The sequence below is a fragment of the Narcine bancroftii genome, chromosome 10 (assembly GCF_036971445.1).
Source record: "Narcine bancroftii isolate sNarBan1 chromosome 10, sNarBan1.hap1, whole genome shotgun sequence".
Lineage (NCBI taxonomy): Eukaryota > Metazoa > Chordata > Chondrichthyes > Torpediniformes > Narcinidae > Narcine > Narcine bancroftii.
Genome location: NC_091478.1, coordinates 91627793 through 91651544, shown reverse-complemented (window position 1 = coordinate 91651544; position 23752 = coordinate 91627793). Strand labels below are relative to the sequence as shown.

Sequence of the window (23752 nt, the reverse complement as noted above, 5' to 3'; positions counted from 1 at the left end):
AATATTATGAATTTATCAACAACAATAAACAATAGAACATTATCGTTTTGAAAATTGACTTGAGTAGACCAACAAAAAAAATACAATAAACTACAGCATCTTGAGTACATTCAGAGTCATGGATAACCAAAAGGTCTTTTCCTTTCTCGATGCCAGAACTAAGATAATGTTACCTTCTCACTAGTTTGTCTACAGTTCTTTTCTTCAAACAATGCATATTAAATCATTGAAGTGTACTGTAATGGGGAAGCATATTTTACCATTCTGTCATGCCACAGAGCTATTTTATTTAAGCCATTAACTTTGACTAAAATCCAGTATTGTTATCTAGGAAAGGCAAAATGTGAAGAACTTGACCATGTTCTCAGACTTTTTCATATTGAAGTACATCAGTTTTCTTTTACACAGTTCATCTTTTCTCTTATTTAACTTGACAAATAGGCATTCAAATAAAAAAGTGAATAAACAAAATGGCGACACCAATGTTTAGCAAAATCACCATAGCAACCAGAATGGGATTGGAGCCCTATAAGAGAAAAGAAAAAAAGATTTACCATACATTAAAATTAGATGCCCACAGAAAATGTCACCAATAAATTTAACTGACATATTTTCTCTCTTTTCTAAAAGGAAAAGTACATTTTACAGTCATTTAAAACAGCAAATTATTATGTGATTACCTGTTTTCCCACATTAACATTTCCAAAGAGTTGGATTTTTCCTGAATATAATCACAAGAGCTCAAATTTCGGTTCATAAGTCACGATTTAAACAAAAGTATGTGCTTGAAAATAAATCAGAGTTGAAATTGCACAATGCATATCATGTTAATATTCATAATTAATAATCCATTAAGAACACTTCATGTTTCAAGCCTCCTGGCCATGTAATTTGATCCCTGAACCATTCATTGTTTAATACATGTGGCGTACATCTGTCCACTTGCTGGGCGGAACTTTACCTTCCTTCCTTATCCAGAAGCTATCTTGGAAAGCTGGTTGGGTTTTGTCAGTGCCTATCAACATTATTTCACAGAAGGTATTAGGTGTCCATGATATAGGGATTGAAGTCATGGTGTTACCTTTTTTATGAAAAATATTAAGTTCCAATCAATCTCTTAGCCAAAGGCAATGGCCACAATGATTCTGAATTTTATTTAAAACACAAACTAGAATCTAATTTTGGAGCATGGATTATTACAATTTGTCACTTAGTGATTTGTCATTCTAAAATTACAACAGTGAATAATCTTTAACTTTATTAAGATTTCATCTGTGCTCACATACAAGAAGTCAATTTTCAGCTATTAAGGGGTAAGTCATATTTGTGGCTCACAAGTGCTAGGCAATAGGCATCTCAAACAATAGAAGGCTAAACCACATCTTGATATTCAATGATGGCAGGTGAGGAGGCAGCATGGTTGACATAGCAGTTAGTGCCACGCTGTTAAGCACCATAGATCAGGACTGGGGTTTGAATCCTGTGCTGTCTGTCAGTAGTTTGTATGCTCTTCCTGTGTCTGCATGTGTTTTCACTAGGAGCTCTGATTTCCTCCCACCATTCAAAATGGACCGGGGATGTAAGTTAATTGCATGTAAATTGGATGGCACGGATTCATGGACCAAACTGGCCTGTATGCCTAAAATTTAAAATTAACATTTCAAATGTGAATATCTTATGAGTGTCTCCAAGGACTAGAAACATAACTGCATCAGCCTTGCTAAGTCTACAAAATGGGCAGAGATGGATACATTATCCTTCAAGTGCTTCTGATGACAGGATGAGCACAGCTCCTGCAACAATCAAATATCCTGGCACCATCCAGGACAATTGACTGGCCCTTGATAAACACTCCATCCACCACCATAGTCATCACTCCCAGTACCACCAGGACAAGGTATCTTGCAGCAACTCTCCAACGTTTCTTCAACAGCATCTCCTGATCTTGTCCTCTAGCACCTGGTGAAGGCCAACAGCTGTTAGGCACATTGTCAATTGCAAGTTCGACTCCAGTTACCTCATAGTGACTTGAAAATATCACCAATTCACCATCACACCTGAATAAAATTCATGGAAATCCCTACTTCATTGTTTAGAGGGAATAATTCCCACAAACTAATTACGGTGCTTCCAGGTGGTGGCACTCACCACTTTCTCAAGTGCAATTATGATGGACGTAGACATGCATACAGCACAGTAACAGGCCATTTTGACTTATGAGTCCATGCTGCCCAATTTGCACCCAATTAACCTACACCTCCGGTACATTTAGAATGGTGGGAGGAAACCAGAGACCCCGGGGAAAAACCACACCAATGCAGCGATAACATACAAACTATGTAAAGACAGTGTAGGATTCAAACCCCAGTCCCAATCACTGGGGCTGTAAATGCATTGTGCTAACCGCTATGCCAACAGTGGATTTGAGAAAGAAAAAAAAACCCATCACATCTTGGATAATTTCAGACGTACTGAGCTTCTGGGAGCTGTTCTTGAGTACAGAACTTTTTAGCATGAAGCAGATGACACTGAGTATCAAGCACCCATTTAGATTGCAATTCAATTTATTCTCCACAGAATCTCTGTAACTTCTCCAAGATTCTATCACTCACTTCTACACTGGGGCAGTTTACAATGGCTAATGAAACTACCAATCAGCATGTCTTTGGGATATGGGAAAAATACTCAAGGAAAACCATGTGGTCACAGGAAGAAACTGTAAATGGAGTCCAGATATCACTGTAAATTGGGATTAAATGGAGTTATTGGAGCTGTAAATTAATAGCTTGACTAGCTGTGCTACTACATTCTACAATTTCATTGGTAACTACTGTCAGTCATTTCACCTCTCAAACACAAATTATGTTTTACAAATGTATCTTTGATCATTATTAAAGAATAGAAAACTCAGTTTCCATTAGTTTTTGTGTGGATACCCATGTAGGTTCATATACTATGATGTGCAGTTGTATATATCTGGTATGTAAACACATTTGTTTTAAGTTGCCAGCTGAAAATCTCCCTTCTGAAGTAAAAAAAAAGAAATGTTTATTTCTGCAGTTTTTTTCACTATTTAGTGAGGTTTCAAGAACAGTACATGTGAAGGCCTCTAAACATATCACATTTAAAGCTTGCAGTTTGGGAATGGTTGATGGGACAGAAAACATTTAACACTGAAATGATTATGAATATTTCAATGTTCAATTTTTTGGGTGAGGGAATTTTCAATTACATGTTTTACTCCAAGAACTTTTGTTTCTATCCACTGACATGAGAAAGGAGGTCTCAAACCCAAAATGTTGTATCTTTATCTTTGCTACATAAAGTACACATTAGGACCTGCTGAGTTTCTCCTTTATTGTATTTTTACTTCAACCACTGTGTCTGCAGATTTTTGTGTTATACTTGAGAAGGATATGAATTCTTATCTCATTAAATGTGAATTCTGTTCTTATTCATTCCTTGCATTCTACAGTGAGAACATAATACTTGTGCTTTATGCCAAATACTACATCAGGCTGTTTTTCATCAATTATAGCTCAACTTTCCACACCATCATCCCTTCAGTATTGGTTAGCAAGGTTCAAAACCTGCGCATCTGCACCTCCCTCTGCTACAGGATCAGAAGACCATAATCAATGCTGATCTGTAACAACATCTCCTTCTCACTGACAATCCACACAGGCTCACCTCAAGGATGTGTGCATAGCTCACTGCTCTACTCTCTCTACACCCATGACTGTGTAGTCATGGCATCTACAATTTAGCAGTAACACCATTGTTGTTGGCAGAATCCTAGATGGCAATGAGATAGATCAGCGAGTTGAGTAGTGTCACAAATAACCTTGAACTCAACATTAGCAAAATTGATTGTGGAACGTATCTTTATTAAGAGGTCAGCAGTGTAAAGGTTAAGGAACTTCATATTCCTGGGTGTCAACATCTCTGAAAATCAATCCTGGGGCCTTCATGTCGATGCAATCATGAAGAAGGCATGAAGTGGCTATATTTTGTTAGGAGTTTGACGCCAATTAATAAGTCATCGAAAATTCTTGGCAATTTCTACATGTGTACCACGGAGAGCATTCTGAATGGTTGCATCAATGTCTGGTATGGAGGGGCCAATGTACTAGACATGGCCTGCGCCAACATGAACACTAGTTTTCCTCCATTAATGACATTTAAGAGGCAGTGTCTCAAAATAGCAGCCTTTATCATCAAGGACCCTCACCACCCAGACCATGCCCTTTTCTCACTGCTAACATCAGGAAGGAGATACAGGAGCCTGAAGATGCACACTGAATGTTACCAAAAGAGCTTCTTCCCCCTCCTCCATCAGATTTCTGAACGGATAGAACCTCACTATTTCTCTTTTCCGCACTTTAAAAAATTTTACTTTTGCGTAATCATAATTGATAATAATTTTTTCACTTTGTTCTGGAGAATACTACTGCCACAAAATAACAAATTTTGTAACATTCATGATAATAAGCCTGATTCTAATGTTCCATTGTTTTAAAGGGGTTAAAATCTATTTGTCAATCAAAAGATTATTTATTATGTCCTCCAAAACTTAGATTAAGCAGCTAATGCCAAGTATTGAATTTGAGCCTGGATTAATTGGGCCATTTTAGTCAGCCTTTGAGTAGATAATGAAAAAGACATTCGCTTTGTCAAAAAAAAATTATATATATTCCTGAAAGAATTTTATGATGAAAATTTTCTATACAAAGTATCTTATTTAGTTGCAGGGTACCACTGTTAATTTCTAATACTTCCACTTAAATATAGAGAGCCTTTAAAGGTATAAGCTGTTGCTAGGTAACTACCCAGAAAGCTAATGACGTGACAGTATTTAATGGCTCAGCAGAATGCAGGCACTGCAGTTGTCATACTTCCTAAAATCAACTGTGTTGGGGGAAGACAAACAAATCAGTCATATACTAGGGCTGTTGCATGAATTTATTAAAAATTAGACATGTGTCTTTGTTTCTTAGTGCTCAACATATATAAATGATTTACCCATTAATGGATGTGAGCAGTTGATTTCTAGAAATTGATTAGACCTATCAATTTCATTCAACTATTTTCCCAGCAAGTGTTTTATTATGTTTCTCATCAGACACAGTTCATTACTTATCTCTGCACAATATTAGTAGCAGAACATCCTAAGAATTATATTTAGTTCACTGATGCAACTGTGTTATACTTTCTGCATTTTACTTTCATTTTTCTCCCTCACTGCTTCAAGAAAATTAGCAACTTTCTCTGCAGGCGAACATCTGCAAATCTTCTTGCATGGATAAGGAACACCAAACCAACCATTTGTGTTAGCGACAAAGGTACTGTGTTCATTTGTCTGTAATATGGTGGATGATAGAAAATTAAAGACCTTTTTTAAATCCTTCCATTGGCAATGATTTGGGCTTCAGAGTCCCACCAGCCAAAATGTTTAATCTCCTCATGGGAATTACAATCCTTTACTACTGAAAAAAAAAATCTTTAAATGTGATGAAATATATTGGATGTATGCCAAATACAAAGGGTTTTGGCCTGACTCAGTCTTTGCTTGTTTTTCTACTGGAATTAGTAAATTAAATAGCACCATGAAAAATAGTTGTTTTGTAGATAAAGCAAGCAACTTGAACAAAATGTTGTGGTAGCTTAATGAGACAAAATTTGGCAACATAATAAAGTAAGCATGAAGGACTTAAAATGTACTGGACAGCTTGCTGCCAGTCATTTTAATACAAGAAAGTGTTAAGTGATGTGTTTTGAAAGAAGCCTACAGGCATTATAATCAAACTGCTTTTACTTTGAGGGACATCCAGGGTTTAGGGAAGCATATTCCTAAATTTTGGAAACTGCCACGGCAAGTTGATAATGCAACTAAGAATGCAGACTTGGCCTTTGTTAATCGGATCATTGAATAGAGAGATGGGATAATGATGGTAAACCTCTACAAACCACTGGATATGTTTCAGAAGGATTAATTGTGCAAAACCTTTGAGTAGGTTATCAAGAGAGGTCAAAGGAGGTCTTATTGGAAATAAGGAAGTTGAATTTTGAGAAGGGGTGGGAAAATTTTGGAATGTTCTTCTAAAGAGAAAATTTAAAAGAACCCAAGTGAAGGTATTCAAAATCATGAAGGACTTTGATTAAGATTGTTAGGGAATATATTTCATCTGCCGTTGGCTGGTAATGCAAAATCATAGATTTAAATAAATTATTTGGAATATTTCATGAAATAAAAATTATTACTAAATATTAGAGAAGTTAAACAACTGTTATGTATTCAGAAGTTTGTTATAAATCTGGAACTTAATCCCAGACAAGATGACAGAATTGGACGACAAGGGATTTTTCAAAATGCCATTCGGCCAATTTTCACAGAAATAAGAGGCAAGGTGAGAGAGAGAGAGAGAGAGAGAGCAAGAGAAGTTTGGACAGCTGATTAAAAGAGCCAGTATAGGCATGACAGACCCAATGTCCTCATTCGTCATCCTTGTAGTTCTGGGACAGTGATTCTCAACCTTTTTTATCCACTCACATGGCACCTGAAGTAATCCCTAACTAACTACAGAGCACCCATGGCACAGGCTATCATAGGTGCTCTGTGGTTAATAAGGGATTACTTCAGGTCCCATGTGAGTGGATCTTTGGCTTGGCTTCGCGGACGAAGATTTATGGAGGGGGTAAAAAGTCCACGTCAACCACTGATCTAGGACTATGTCTATCTCAAAATTATTTCTTATCTCTGCCCATGGTGCTTTCAAAAAAGCAGAGTAAGATTCAGAGCAAGGGAAAAGTCTTCTTCTCTTCTTTGGCTTGGCTTCACGGACGAAGATTTAGGGAGGGGTAAGGTCCACGTCAGCTGCAGGCTCATTTGTGGCTGACAAGTCCGATGCGGGACAGGCAGACACGGTTGCAGCGGTTGCAAGGGAAAATTGGTTGGTTGGGGTTGGGTGTTGGGTTTTTCCTCCTTTGTCTTTTATCAGTGAGGTGGGCTCTGCGGTCTTCTTCAAAGGAGGTTGCTGCCCGCCTAACTTGTACATAAAACACTTTGGAAATATTAAAATGTAAAATGCCTTTGCAGCAACTTGTCAGGTATGATACAAACTGTGCTACTACTCATTTTCCCACTGTAAAACCTTGTCACTTGTCTACAGGCCCTGCAATGGTCATTTAATTTTTAAAAAAATCTGAGTTACTTGAAAATACTACCTTTGGAGGATTTCACAAAAAATGAAATAGACATTAGTAAACACAGATGAATCGTGATCCAATAACAGCAGAATTGACCAGAGGAGCTGTTTTGCCTATAGCTGTTCCCTTATTTCTCTCTGAAATTAATTGTTTATTTTAAAAGTCCATCCAAACAAATTTTACTTAAGAATTTAAAATGTTTTCCGTTATTACTATCCGGAAAATGTGTGACATTTATTTAGCTGTAATACATTTTCCCTTTAGGTTTCATAAATTAAGAAATAGTGAAATAGTAACAGGAGTGGCCAAACAACCTGTTGAATCCTCTCTGGCCTTCAATCAGATCATGGCTGATCTTGTATCTCAAGTGAGCTTTGCTGGCTGAAACCTCATGTTCCCGGGTTGTTCTTAAATTAGCAAAAAAAATGAAAATTACAAACTTAATATATGGATTAATTGGATGTATTCCCTTATTTTTATCCAGTGTATCACTTTACAACAACTTTGGTGTGAATGTGTGTCAAAACAAAATTCAAAGGTATAATGCATCATTTTATTCAGTCTGTGACTGAATTTTTTTTTTGCAGACTGTGGTTTAGATATTTATTTTTATAATTATTGTGCCTGAAGTAAGTAAGGTAAATGCATTTTCCTATTTACAGTTATCCTGGTATTAAAAGATTACTGTACATGACACAAAGGGATCACTGAACACTTGATGCATACACAAGGCATTTCTCCCAATGTGGGCTATTCTGTTTTCTGGGCACTATTGGTTTTTGTTGTTGATCATGTGCAGTGCGGTGTAAGTAATTTTAAAAATTGACCTCAAAAGAAATCTAAATATGCAGTTTGGACATACCCACTGAATCCTATTCTATGAAAATGACTTGGAGAATTTTATTTTTCATAACTTGGCATAGTTCTGAAGAACTATGAATTGGAGAAAAAGTGCAGTGTGAATTGTAATACTATCTACCTTTTTCTGAGTTTTTTTTAAAGAAAGTGAGGAGGGAAGTGCTGTGAAAACAATAGATAATGAGGCAGACACACTTTGAGATTCAGAGATAAAGTTACACCTTTGGTAGTTACTGAAATAGACAGTAGATGCTCTTGTGCTCTGAGCAGAAAGGTTCAGTGGTAGAAAATAGTTGTTTCAATTTACATTGGTAATTTGGCAAATTACTTACTGAATTAGATTTATTTTGAACCATTGTTTCTTCTTCAGACTGTGATATATTTACTGACTTTGAATTTGGTGACGTACTAATGGCATGCCTTGATCGAGGCTCCGGCTTTACATTCATTCTCAGGTTCTCCAGCCTCTGTACATTGGGCTCAGAGGGTGACAGATGTATGAAGTTCTCTTTATTTTGCATTGTGGGCTTTAGCCTTTGCACTCCATAGCTAAGGAAATCTGGATGATAATCTTCCATCATGTTTCTGGGGCTGAGGTTACTGTAGCGCTGTTCTGAAAATGTGTCTTGCACATAGGAATCCATGCGTTGTAGGGGTTTCATTTCCATTTCATAATTACTAAGCTTTTCTTCATCCTGTTCATGCAGCTGGTTACTTGAATCATGATTATGCAACTGATAAGATGTCCATGAGAATGTTGGAGAGTCTGTCCCTTTTCTGTCAGTGGATCTGTGGTTGTATTTGCATTCATTACTGCATCCCATCATCTCCTCAGCTACCGAAGTTGTATTTGAGCTGCTACTTCCTTTGCTTCCTCCTCTGCGTTTTCCTGATCGCTGCTTATCATTCCGGCTAGTAGATCTCGGATATTCACCCCTTCCTCCTTCCAGCAACATCTGAATGTCTTGCACTTTGTCACATTCCATGTTCATCTGTCTAACAAGCCTTGTATTCTTTTTCCTGTACTTTGGTGGTGAGGTGGATGGTGAGGCAGATGACCGGCTTGGCACAGGGCTATGTTCTGGAGTAAGATCGGGGGGTGTTGTTCCCTTTCTGTAGAGCTCCGGACTCTCTTCTAGTGGGGGACTTTCTGAGGAAATTTGGTCTATCTCATTCTCAGCTGAATTCTGGAGTGTTGGCCTTTGATATTCAATTACTGATGGGAAAACAAAAAAGATAAGTTCTCAATAAATATTTAATACATAATTGCCACACCTCTTAATAACATCTCACTCACTGAATACCTAAGGCCACAGTTCCCTCCTGATCTTATTGTGAAAGATGATCTTTAACACCCTCAAGATGTCATGAGATTTCTCTTAAAACCCATTATTATATACAAGGCTCAATAAACACTATTGATATCAAAGAGGATTACCATCGGCTCTGGTTGAGAATTATCACTGCATTTTGCTGGTAGTTTTACTGCAACTAATTCTCAATGTAATGTTCACTGTTGTGCAACAACATTTCATATGTTAGGAACTCACTTAGCACTGCCAAACTTGCACACTATTATTTTATGACATCTTTCCCTTTCTAAAACAAGTTTATGAAGTTTGCGAAAATAAATTAAAACCTATATCGTTGATCACCTTCATGTGTGGTTAAATGAATACTCAAATTGACATTTATTTTCTGGATGTAGGTATTTCTTTCTTAAAATGAAAAGTTATTAATTGTTGCAATTCACCAGGGTCAATCAAAATGCAGTAGATTTTATATGAAACACGCAGCAATGATTATAGATACTGTTTGAGGCCATCTACCTGACATGCTGCACATGGGAATTTCAGTATTTGCCGTGTCTTCTGAGTCCCAGAATAAAACCATTGTTTTGCTGCTCTGGATACCTTAATTATAGACAATTGATGGCCACTGAAAAAGACCAAGGTTTCATTTTACTTACCTTGTATGAAGCACTCCTTTGGGCTCCATGTCAATATTGCAGGCCATTGCTTTTCCCCCTGCCTTGCCAGCTTGCCCCTGCTTTTCCTTTCCCAGGTTTTAACTGTGCACTGTAGAGCTGCGAGGGTGAATCTGCATTGAAGTTGGTTGCTGTTTTCTAAAGCTAATCAGGCCACTTGCCAATATGTTCAAGAGAGCCAAGGCTCACTATTCATTTTATTTTGAGACACCTGCAATATTTACTTTAGAGTAAAGATTGTAGGTGCCTCAACATTTATTGCAGATTCTTGGCCTGTCAGTTTCCAGTCACTGATTGCACCCATGCCACATTCAGAGTTAATATTAAAGTTTGGGTAGACAACAGAGTAAAATGCTGTAATTGTAATCTCTTTAGAGCATTAAAATGACTTGAAAGGATTGTATAAACAAATCCTCATGCTTCAGAAATGTAACTATGTGAGAGCTTGGTATGCACAAATTTCAGCACTAATTTGTTTGGTTGTGAATCAAGCTGGGGAAAACTAAACATTTAATGTGTTATGAGATTTTTTAAAATTCTCTCTCTTTCCTGATATAAACATTTCTTTCCACTTTCTGTTTGTAGACTGAATTTACTCAAATACATTTACTCAAACATTACAAGAACACACCAGTAATTATGTATGTTATTTTGGGGTAAACAGAGGAGACATTTTTACTTCACATTTCATTAACTTGTGCCCCCCCCCCCCCCCCCAGCCTCTACTGCTTCAAAAGAACACACCAGTAATTATGTATGTTATTTTGGGGTAAACAGAGGAGACATTTTTACTTCACATTTCATTAACTTGTGCCCCCCCCCCCCCCAGCCTCTACTGCTTCAAAAGAACACACCAGTAATTATGTAGGTTATTTTGGGGTAAACAGAGGAGACATTTTTACTTCACATTTCATTAACTTGTGCCCCCCCCCCCCCCCCCCCCCAGCCTCTACTGCTTCAAAAGAACACACTAGTAATTATGTATGTTATTTTGGGGTAAACAGAGGAGACATTTTTACTTCACATTTCATTAACTTGTGCCCCCCCCCCCAGCCTCTACTGCTTCAATAAAATCCCACAGATCGACGAGTTGAAACCATTTCAGTACAATGTGAAGGATCAACTTCATGTCCTGATTGCTCAGCACATCTGATATCTGACACTATTCTTCATAAATAGAAATGGAAAATAGAAGGCATACAGCATGGAAACAGTCCCTGCTGGCCCATGAGGCTGTGCTGCCCAAATTCTCCCAATTTACCTACAGGCCACGTACGTTTTGAAATGTGGGAGGAAACCAGAGCACCCAGAGGAAACCCACGCGGACCCGGGAAGAAGGCACAAACCACTTATACATAGCGCTGGATTACAACCTGGGTCCTTGTTGCTGTTCCTGAGGATTTAGGTAGATTATTATGGCAGGTTTTCCATCTGCTGTTTTACGTTATTCAACCATGTTACTCATGGAAGCCCTTTTAGTTGACAGCCAGTTTTTCTTTTTACTATTTTGTCCACTTTACAATTATATTGGTTATCAGAACAGAAGGACCTGCCTGCTCCCCACAGCAATCAAACAGGTTTCTCCTTCATTGTCAATCCTCAGGAGATCCTTGCTCCATTTATTGTATTTATTCAAAGCCCTCACTTGAACCTGCAAGTTGTAAGTACAGTTGCAGTGAGAACTTCATGCTTGAATACATTCTGCCTTCCAAGAAACTTATTTTTCATGGTGATAAAAGAAGATTTATTTAAATTTATTTAAATTTCTTTAAAATCTTACTTAATGGTTTTTTTTTAATTAATGTGACCTCTGATCCTGAGTGCCCAAAGCCTTTTAAAATCTGATATTTGATCAAAGTTTGACTTTCCTTTTTCTTAGTAAATCAGGAGTCAAGATTTTGCAGTTAGAGGCAAAGCAAATGTTGAAGAAAGATCAAAGATCTAGTGATCTCTGCTGTGTGTTTCACCTTTCTCAATGACCTATTGCTTATCAGTCCTAGATATTGTCTGAAATCCAGCAATAGCATTATCATCAGGAAGGCTGAGCAGTCAATCATTTTGAAGAATTCTCACACACAGCAAACCAAGGAATATAAAGCCTAATTTATTATTCAACCATGTTACAACCTGGGTCCTTGTTGCTGTTCCTGAGAATTTAGGTAGATTATTATGGCAGGTTTTCCATCTGCTGTTTTTCATTATTCAACCATGTTACTCATGGAAGCCTTTTTAGCTGACAGCCAGTTTTTCTTTTTACTATTTTGTCCACTTTACAATTATATTGGTTATCAGAACTTAGTACTCTGTAAAATATGGACATATGATTAAAGAAAGAAGGTAAATTGTCATAAAATACTGTTTATTAATTGTACAATATTTTTAAACCATAATTGGAGCAGTATTAATTAATCCAAGTCACATGCCGAACATATCCCTTCCCTAGAAATTACTAGGCTTACTCCTAGCTCTCTATTTTTCCGAAAGTACCTATCCGAAAGTCTCTTAAAAGTCTCTATTGTATTCGCCTCCACTACTGATGCTGGCAGCCCATTCCATGCACCCACCATTCTCTGCATTTATATATATATAAAAAAACTTACCCCTGACATCTCCTCTGTACCTACACCCCAGCACCTTAAACGTGTGTCCTCTTGTGGCCACCATTTCAGCTCTGGGAAAAAGCCTCTGACAATCCACCCAATCAATGCCTCTCATCATCTTAAACATCTCTATCAGGTTACCCCTCATCCTCCGTCATTCCAAGAAGAAAAAGCTGAATTCACTCAACCTATTTTCATAAGGCATGCTCCCACAATTCTGGGTATTGAGTGAAAATATCACCCTGTCCAAATGGGGTGGCACTAGCAAGGAAATGTCAACAGTTCAGTCCCAAGCTGCCTGCATTTCTCACTTAAAGTCAGAAAACTGCAGATGCAGGAAATCGGAAGCAAAACAGAAACTGTTGGAAGCACAGGCCACACCCATGGAAAGCTAAAACAAGTTAACCTTTCAGGTTGAAGATCCTTTGGTGAAACAAGGAAAGAGAGGAGAATATTCTCCATCTTCAGGTCACCCAGACTTTCTGCCTATATCAGAGCTGACCATTTCTTCTCTCATCCATCGATGATATTGGCTCCATTTTTCCTTACCACTAATACAGTCCAATCTGCTGGGCATGCTCTACTATTTGCAACATGTTATGTTTCATTTTTTTTTAATATTGTATTTAAGTTTTCCATACAGATATTTATGTCAAAATACAAAATATAATAGTCGTATAACCATTTCAAATCCATTATACCTGATGGTTTATATACTCCCACAAAACCCATCCCCCCAAATAATAACCCCATGAAAAGCAGAAAAAGATGAAAGAAGAGGAAAGAAAGAAAAAGGGAAGAAAGAAAAGTAATTAGTAAGGAAAGAAAAGTATCACTACCATACACCCAATTCTAGCCTTTTCAGTTTTATTTATTTATTCCAAGGAATTAATGAGGTTTCACGAGGTTTAGGCAAAACCATTTATAAATTTATACCTACAATATGTAAATATGGGCACCAAAGTTTCAGAAAAGTGTCATATTTATTCCTTAAATTATATGTAATCCTCTCAAGAGGTATACAACCATGTTAATTCTGCATGCCATCTTTCTAAACTTAAATACGAATCCAATTTCCACATCCCTGCTATACATTCTCTCAAGAGGTATACAACCATGTTAATTCTGCATGCCATCTTTCTAAACTTAAATATGAATCCAATTTCCACATCCCTGCTATACATTTTCTTGCAACTGCTAATGCAAGTTTCACAAATTCTTTTTGATATAAATTCAATTTCAGTTTTGGTCTTATGGGTGAAAATACAGGTATTACCTAATTAAAAACAACATCAGGTCTCGTGGAAATTTAACTCCCATTCACTTCAATGGAGAAGAATGGGCTACAGCGATAAAGTTAGATATATGATTATTTTGAATTAAGTTTACTTAAATATTTTAATTGTTTAAATGCATTTTAAGAATTTTAATTTTTGAAATGTCTTAATTTTTTTAAAAATTGGAATGTTTCAGAAATATTCAGAAACATCAACTGGTTTCTCAGCCAGCTGAGTCTGGTGCATGGTTTACCAGGAGTCAATGTTTGTGGTCTATTATTCTTCTGGCTCATCCCTTGAATAGCTATAAGCAAGGCCTGAGAAGGGCCTTGATATTCAGAACCAAGTCAATATCAGGCAAAGAGGATCTGGAGAAATGTTAGTCCACATTTGTCATGTAGAGGTGAGCTTGCTGGTGGAAGACATGTTGCACCATACTAAAAATCAAGAGGTCTATTCAGAATTTTTGGGAGACACCCCATTCAAGGCAGCCAGAAATTATTTTTAACTATAATTCCATAACTCTCCACTTGCTACCTAATTTAAATTTTACTGCTGCTGAATTTGGAGCTTTTAAAAGGATAAATTGCTTTACCAAACTGCAATAGCTTGCCATAATAACAGACTTGAAGGCCAATTCTTAATGATCCATGATCAGGAGCACGTTAACACTTTTAATTTATGATATTTGACTGTCACTCTTCGGATGAAAAGCCCGCTGATGTCGGTTTAGTCAGCACATTTCTTAAGTCTGCAGTCTCCATTTTGAAAGGCTTTCCAAACGAATTAATGCTTGTTCTGGCATATGGTCACGAGGGCGAGGGAACACCCTCGCTTTGGTTTTATAAGATTGGTATTGTGAACTATTAAGAATAATTTTAATATTCAGACTGGAAAAATACATGACAACAACCTCCTAGTTGAACAAATTTGCACACAGTTTGATGGAATCTAGGACATCTATTTTGGGTCAAATTATTTCAGGTGATTTTACTACAGGTCGAGTACCCGGTATCTGAAGTTCTGAAAACTGAAAAAGGTCCAAAAAGCAATTTTTAAAAAATATTTTTTTTTTTTTAGTGCCAACATGATGTCACAAGTTGAAAGAAAATTGACCACCTGTCTTGCCCATGTGGAGGTCTGATGCTCTGTGGCGCCAATTTGGTAACAACTGAACTCTGTGATAGATAATGAAATCCTTGTTTCTGACTGGAATGATGCCAAACTGAGCTGGGTCCAAGTCTTCAGTATCGGCTGCAGCCAGAGTCGGCGATGACGACTCCATACTCAACGTTGGGCTCCTGGGCAGGAGTGGGGACTGTAGTTGGGGATGAGTGGTGGCAGTGGGGAGGTGTCGGAGACCAGCAGTGGCAGCGGGGAGGTGAGAGAGACCAATGGCGGCAAAAGACAAAAACTATTGTTCATGAGTCAGATGACACTGGAGGAAACATTTGAAAAAGTCATTGAGGAAAATGTCTAGTGTTTGGTGCTGCATTTATCTTCTTTTGTAAGTTTTTTTTGGTAAGTACTCAACATTATTTCATGTGAATTTTCCACTTGTGGCATCATGTTGGCACTCAAAAAGCCTGCCGTTGTTTGTTGTGATTGTTTAACCACTGATACAGGAATTTTGCTGATGCTACTGACCTGCTTCGTTCCATTGTTCCAAAATCTGAAAAAGTCCAAAAACCAAAAAAAAACTGGTCCCAAGCATTTTGAATACGGAGTACTGTACCTGTATTAGTAATGAAATATTTTAATATTTGAGTTTAGTATTTGGATGATTCAAATTAAAATTGTTCAGTATTTTCTTCAATTCTTGTTGTATCTTTTTTTATCTTTTGTATTTTTTTTTTAATTGTGCAGAGCAATGCAAATGGCATGATTGTAGATGAAAGGGTTAATCTCAAGAAAAGGATTTTGTAAAGTTGTAACTATATTTTTCAAAGATGGGAAAGGCAGTAGGACAACCTCAGAAGGGCTACTTGATAAGCAGGGATAATGTGGACTGAAGGGCCTGTTTCCCTTCTGTACAGCTGCATGACAATAAAGATGGGTAATTACTTGGAAAAAGGAGGCTATGAATAATTGGAATTCTGAGCTTAAGCATAAGTTGTAATGAAAGTTGAATATGCACCCTCTTCAAAAACTGAAGTTTTTAATTTATGAAATAAACTTTGAGGATTTCTGGCATTTAGAAATATCATTATTTAAATTCCATATGACTCTCCAGGTTGGTTTCAGAGCAGAAAAATAGGTGTTTTATCTTTCTGCTTGGCTCACAAACTGAAAATATTTTTGGCATATTAAGATACATTATATACTTAAATAGTGTTTTACTCTGTAATTCTACCTTTTGGATTTTTAATTTTGCATTAAGAACATGATTAAAATGTATTATTTTATTTTGGGGGGGGGTGGCTTTCATTTAATTCGCAAGAAGACATCCAGAAAAGTTGTGAATAATTTTTGTTGTAATATTCTCTGTGATGCCACAATGAAGTTTATGACATTAGTCTTGAAAATAATGCTGGGGAATTTTGAGAAGACATTTCCCCTTTGAGGGTATCAACGTTATTTTTTATAGGAGCGACAACAAATGGGTAAAAAAAATGGTAGTTGGACATAATTTGTTCCATTTAAATATCAGTGATGTTTTGAGAGTGATCACTTGCTGACAGAGTTGCCAGCAGACCCAGACTTCATCTCGTTAAGATCAATGGTGCTAATATTTAATATGTACATCTAGAAAAAACCTGTAGTAAACCCAGCAGGCCATGACTAATGTTCACTTTAAATATTTGGATGATGCCATTAATAATGAAGGTTAAAGTAAAATGATAATCATCACTCAATTTGATCTATGGATCAATAATAACAGGTTCATCCCAAGCTCTGGGAGATTAATGCCAATACACAAGTGGTATGTTTCAATATTAGGAATAAAAATTAGGATTCTGTTTGTTTGTCCTGGTAGCCTGTAGCGTTAAAGTGGAAACTCCATTTTGATTTAAAAAGTGGTTTATGGATTAGATTATTGAACTTTTGCTTGTAATGATGAAATAAAATACAGAGAGGAATTTACAGCTTTTAGAATTTCTGCTCTGAGGGGAAATGTGTACATAGATGTTGATCTATTGGCATGGATCTTCAAACATCAACTTCTTGAAAGGTGATAGAAAGAGAATGGCATACAATCTCATTGAAACACACAAGGTCCCACGAGAACTTTACAGGACCGATGCTGAGTGGGGACTGGGGATTTCTCTGTCAGCTTGAATCTAGAATTAGGGACATAGCTGTTGCAAAGACATTGCTCATTGAAGATTGGGGTGAGGAATTTCTTCATTTGAAGGGTTGTGAACCTTTGGAATATTCTACCCCTGAGAAATGCAATACTGTGTCATTAAATATATTCAAGATAGTAATCAGTATATTTTAGTATGAGCTGTGATCTTAATTGAATGCTGTGGCAAACTCCAGTAGCCTTATGGTCTATAACTGTTTGTTGCATTTTTATAAAGTTGGTTTGAACCTGACAGCTCATATATAGAAATGCAAGCATTTCTCAAGAAAGTTCAGTTTATCGGTTTGTACATGAGATAATATTTTAAGAATGTGTTTATGTTCAAGAACGTCAAAAATAATATGGTGAAACTTTTAATTGTTTACAGAATGCATAAATATGTGGCTCATCTTAATAAGACCAGAAAAACAGGATGTGAAATATGTGGCACAATAAAAAGTGCCTCAGGGGCAGTAACTCTTGCTCTGAACAGAATGAAGGGGCTTTTCTATATAGTAATTAAAGAGTTCATATTATCAAAATATGCCATTTGCTTTGCTAAATAAAATGAAAGAGGGTAACTGTTTTTGGATATGGATTCTAAATTCTGAAATCAATTATCATGTATTAATTTAGATAATGCCAAAATGTATTATGATTTGGAAGTTGTATGTTATATTTTCAGTTACGTCAATGGTTTTATTCTAACTTCACTGGTAATTAAATAAAAAATAGTAATATTTCAAATCATGACCTGATAAATGCATCTGCAATGGCTCAAAATTCAAACATTGTCTAAACAGCTTCTATCATGGTGTAAAATATGAAAGTCTGCAAACAAAAACATAATGCTGGAGGTATGGGTGGGGGGGGGGGGGGTTTGTTGATGAAGGGCTCATGCCCAAAATGTTGGTTATGTTTCTTTATCTTTGCTATGTAAAGAACACTGTTTGACTGAGTTTCTCTAGCATTGTGTTTTTACAGTTTTACAGCTACTAACATGATTCCTGTTTATAACTGTGATGTAGATGAATATTTCTAGTTCTTTCAGTTTACGCAGGATGCCTCAAGAACCAAACTGGATATCGCATAATGAAAGATACAAAGACCAAGATTTCATCCCAAGCCAACCTGTCCATTCCAGATATTAGCGGAGCCAATCTTCTCTGCAATGTTTCCATATATCTTGCCTTAAATAAAGAGACTAAGACTGTATACAAAAGTCTGTGTGATCTCATCAGTGCTCCATGTAACCTTTATACCTGTATTTTTTATTTGACTCCCCCACCAATAAATGATAAGATTCGAGCAATAACCTATCACTTCTCCAAAGGCTGACTTCATTGCAAACATGTGACAGCAATGTAAAGCATACAAAAAGTAATAACAGACCTAACATCAAATTGCACTTAATTAACATCTTTCACATCCCAAATTTTTTTTTACAGGAAAAAGAAGTGTGTTAAACAGTATAATACAGGAAGTGTACAACCAATGTATCTACTATAAAGTCCTATGAAAAGCAAAGTGATAATGGTCAAATAATTTGGTTTTATGATACTGATTAAGAGATAAATATTGAATAGGACACTGAGGATAACTTTAGTAGTGCTATGGCAACATCTTTGTCCATGTGAGAGTGGGTGAGGCCTTATTTTGGCATTTCATCTGAAAGATGGCATTACTGACAAGGTAGTAGTCCCTCAGTACTGAATTCTTAACTCAACTTTTGGAACTTGAATCTCTGAACGTCCTGACATAGGAAAGAGATTACTATTAAAGAGGCACACTGACACTTTTTTTAAGAGTGTTAAGATTTTATATCATTTTTATTAAAGACATGCAATTTTCAATTTAAGATGAACAAATTAATTCAAATCTTTCAGAGTATAAAGTAGCTTAATTGAAAAGCAAATGCTGCCTCTTCTGGGAAGTGTAATGTTATTACAAAATTTATCTGTCCTTTTGATAAAGTGCTAAACCAGGCCTCTTATTTACTGGAGCAGCAGGCAATGTAATTACTTTGACGCTGTTCATCAAAACCTATCTAAGCACCAAAATTTACTTTGTTTGAAACAGATTGTGACAACCTTCTCATCCACTCTGATTACCCAGGCCAACAGCTACATACTGTTCATAAAACTAAGCATCATTAATATACTGACCATTGCCTGGTTGTTGGGTGGATGGTGAAAACTCTTTGGCAGTGATCCTGGCAAGCTGTGCCTCATCCTGAGCTTTCTGAGCAGCCGTATCAGCCACCTGTGATTTTGACTTGGCATGAGATGTCCTGTAAGCAACATGAAGAATTATAGATTTTTATAGGAATGACAAATACACCCATCAGATGGTAAAATTTACAACATCATTGTTACCATATTCATGTCCTTATTAAACATGAGATCACACTGCTGATAAATTACATTTCTAGTGGTCATTCCCATATTATCTACATTTAACACAAAGGGATCTGGGCTACTCTCCTACCCTTGTAAGAATAAACTCCCTGCAAGTTTGCTTGACGTGATCATTAATGGTTAAATGACAATGTTCTCATCCTTTATTGATAGAACGCCAATAGTGGATCAAATTCCAATGTTCCCGTTTATCTTGATTAACAGAATAAGTTAGTTCTGTGATGTAATTACACATGCAATTGTTGATGAAAGGTTTGATTTTGCTTAATTTTCCTCTCTGTGTATTTTTTTCATTGAAAATTTTTATTTGACAATTACAAGCTTTTTACCATTTAAGTGAAACCATCAAATCATGTTATAAATATAAACTATTAAAAGAAAACACATGCACCCCTGTAGATTCCAAACTCATATCTTACATCAGAACAAATTAACGGCCTGTGCCTCAGTCGGAGAGCAGGGAAAAGAGCCTTTTGGCACTAATTATGAAATGCTCATCAACACGAATCCCGATTTCCCACTTGCATCCCCATCAACTCCTCTCCTGCCACCAATTTAGATATGGAGCAATTAACCCATGTTTTGTACGTGGGTGAAAACCAGAGCACCGAGGAAAGCCCACAAGAATGATGTGAAATCTCACAGTCACAGTCAGTCAAGATGAAATCTGGACTTGGAGCTCAGATGCAACAGCATTATCCACTGCACTACTATATTACCCTTTAAAGATGCTGACTGAACCACTGTGTATTGCAGTGTTGTCTACTTTTATTTCCACATGAGTAGAATAGCTTAACAAAATTCTGTAAAACTCCTTAGTTACTTGTTTTAACCAGTTGAAGAGGAAAGTGACACTTAGCTGTTTGATATCAATCTACTTCAATGAAGGACAGTTCATTTCTTTCTGCTATTGGATTCTTGAATTGACTTCCTGTTAGCATAAGACATTGGAGCAGAAATAGGCTATTCAGCCCATCGAGTCTACTCCACCATTCAATCATCATTTTCCCACTCAGCCCCACATTACCTTTGATGCCCTGGCTAATCAAGGACCTATCAATCTCTGCCTTAAGTACACCCAATGATTTGGCCTCCACAACCACCTGTGGTAACTAATTCCACAGATTCACCACCATTTGGGTAAATAAATTTCTCCGTGTCTCTGTTCAAAGTGGACAACCTTCAATCCTGATGTTGTGCACTCTTGTCCTAGACTCTCCCACCACAGGATGCAACCTTTCTAAATTTACTCTGCATGCCTTTTATCATTCAAAATGTTTCAATCAGATCTCCCTCATTCTCCTAAATTCCAAAAAGTACAGACCAAGAGCCAGCAAACATTCCGCATATGATAACCTTTTTATTCCTGGTATCATCCTTGTTAACCACTTCTGAGCCCTAACGCCAGCACATCCTTTCTAAAATGAGGAGCCCAATACTGTAGTGAGGTCTCTCCAGTGATCTATAAAGCCTCAATATCACAATATTCTATTCCTCTTGAAATGAATGCCAGAATTGCATTTGCTTTCTTTACTACCGACTCAATAAGCAAGTTTACCTTCAAGGTATCCTGCACGAGAACTCCCAGGTCACTTTGCATCTGGGTATTTTCAATTTTTTCCTCATTTAAAAATAGTCTGCCCATTTATTTCTTCTGCCAAAATGCATGACCGTACGCTTTCCAACATTCTATTTCATTTGCCACTTCTCTGTCCATTCTCCTAATCTGTCTAAGACCTACTGCAGCCTCCGTGTTTCCTCAACATTAACTGCTCTTCCGCCCACCTTCGTATCATCTGAAAACTTGGCCACAAAAGCCATTCATTCCATAATCTAATAATTGATATACAACATAAAAAGAAGCGGCCCCAACACTGACCCCTATAGAACAGCACTAGCAACTCAAATATTGTGACTGTCCCTTGTATTGTGACTGTCTGCTTCCTGCCAATCTTAGCAAGTAGCCTTTTGTGTGATACCTTGTCCAAGGCCACCTGAAAATTCAAATGCACAACATCCACTTCATCTCCTTTATCTAGCCTGCTTGTCACTTCTTCAAAGAATTCCAATGGGTTTGTTAAGCAAGATTTTACCCTGAGGAAACCATGTACCTTCAAGTACCATACAGCTCTGATTAACCAAAATCGGATTCTCTGAAATCATCATTTATCAATTTTTTAAAAAATTCCAGATAAATGAGGATATCCAAACAAATCAGAAATCCTCATTTTTTTCGAAGCTGAACTGACCTCACAGGTTGAAAAAAAATTCACTAGATATGTAATTAGAATGATGATTGTCCTTGTTTCAGGTAACTCCCTCCCCTCTCTCTTCCCATTTCTTGTTTACCATCCCCTATTGACATTTCTCACCAACTTTCCCTCTCAAACTGCATGCCACTGTCTCCCAGCTGCAAGTAGTCAGAAGAATCTCTTGCTCCGATGCCATCAAGGAGAGTGGCCTCCTGGGCAGGAGGGGCACCACGGGCTCAGTGCCATTCACTCCTCTCACCTCCATTACCTCTTCCCTCCCTCCTCTCCCCTTCCTTCCCTCTCTCTCTTCCCGTTCCATCCCTCCTTGGCACAGTGGAACTTCCAATGCCGACTCTGAACCGTCCCCTTGGCCTACTACTGCACGCACATACCAGACTCCCCGATGTGTGTATGCGGTAGGCCTAGGGGAGAATTTGTGGAGTTGGGACTCTGGTGTCGGGGTCAGGAGCTCTGGTGACTGGAGAGACAAGGGCCTGGCAAATGAGTGTTGCACCAGCCCAGGATGCCTCCTCAGGGATCAGCGTCAGTGGTGGGTCATGTCGGTGATTAGAAGTTGGGATGTGTCGGGAATCGGCCAAGGCCATAATTTTTTTGGTGAGAATTAAACATGATTTTAATGCTTAAAAGGCCTCACATGTTGTTTGTTGTTGTTTAAACATTGATTCAAGTGATTTGCTGTTGCTACTGGGCTGTTTTTAAAAAATGACCAGTTCTCTGAAAAAAAATCTCTATTTGACCATTTCGGATAATCACAGTTGTACTTACTCCGAAACCACGTCCTTTACAATCGACTCCATCTTCCACACCACTGACATCGGGCTAACCAGTCTATAATTTCCTTTCTCCAGTCCTCCAGGACCATGCCAGAATCTATCGATTCCTGAAAGACGATTACCAATACCTCTGCAATCTCTATAGCTACTTCTTTCAGAATCTGAGAGTGCAATTTACTGGTCCCAGGTGACTTATCTACCCTTAGACCAACCAGCTTTCTGAGCACCTTCTTCCTTGAAATAGTAAATGCCTTTCCCTGATACAGGAAAGCACACTGACAATATCTTCCATAGTGAAGGCTGATTCAAAATACTCATTTACCAGCCTCATTTTCTAGTGGTCATATATCTACTCTCACATCTCTTTTACTCTTTATATACTTGAAGAAATTTTTTGTATCCTCTTTGTTATTGTTTGCTAGCCTACCTTCATACTTCATATTTTTCCTCCTCCTTTTGCTAGTTTTTTAAAACTGCCCAATCCTCCATCTTCCCACTAATTTTTGCTTCCTTGTATGCACTCTCTTTTGAGTTGACGTTGACTTTGACTTCCCTTTTCAGCCACAGTCTGACATTTTTCCATTCTAATATTGTATATCAATGATTTAGATTATGTATTTATCCTGTACCTTCTTAATCACTCACAAAAATTCCATCCATTGGTGCTCTGATGTCCTCCCCACTAGTGCCCCCTTGTAATCTATGTTAGCCAGTTCCTCTCTTATACCACTGTAATTCCTTTCACTCCACCGAAATACTGACGCATCTGATTTTAGTTTCTCCTTGTTAAATCTCAAATTGAAAACAATCATATTGTGATCACTGCCGCCTAAGGGTTCCTTTGCCCTCAGTTCTCTTATCACCTCTGGTACCTTAAACCACACCCAAAACAGTACAGCTAATCCCCTAGAGGGCTCATCAACATGCTGGTCTGAAAGTCATCTCATAGGCATTCTGCAAATTCTCTTTCCTGAGATCCAGACCCAATCTTGTTTTCCCAATCTACTTGCATGTAAAATCCCCCATGACTACTTTAAGACTGCCCTTCTGACTTGACTTTCTGATTTGTTGTTGT

The 23752-nt window shown here is 37.4% G+C and overlaps 1 protein-coding gene across 1 annotated transcript in view; it reads right to left on the bottom strand.

The window, feature by feature from the left end:
• Positions 1-224: 224 nt before the first annotated feature.
• jph3b (junctophilin 3b) overlaps positions 225-23752 on the bottom strand; it is an 80935-nt gene continuing 57407 nt past the window's right edge. The window contains exons 3-5 of the mRNA XM_069899529.1: positions 19380-19504; positions 8397-9280; positions 225-526 (exon numbers count right to left, since the gene is read on the bottom strand). Coding sequence (XP_069755630.1) covers positions 446-526; positions 8397-9280; positions 19380-19504 — 1090 coding nt within the window. The 3' untranslated portion in view covers positions 225-445. The remainder of the gene's footprint in view (positions 527-8396; positions 9281-19379; positions 19505-23752) is intronic.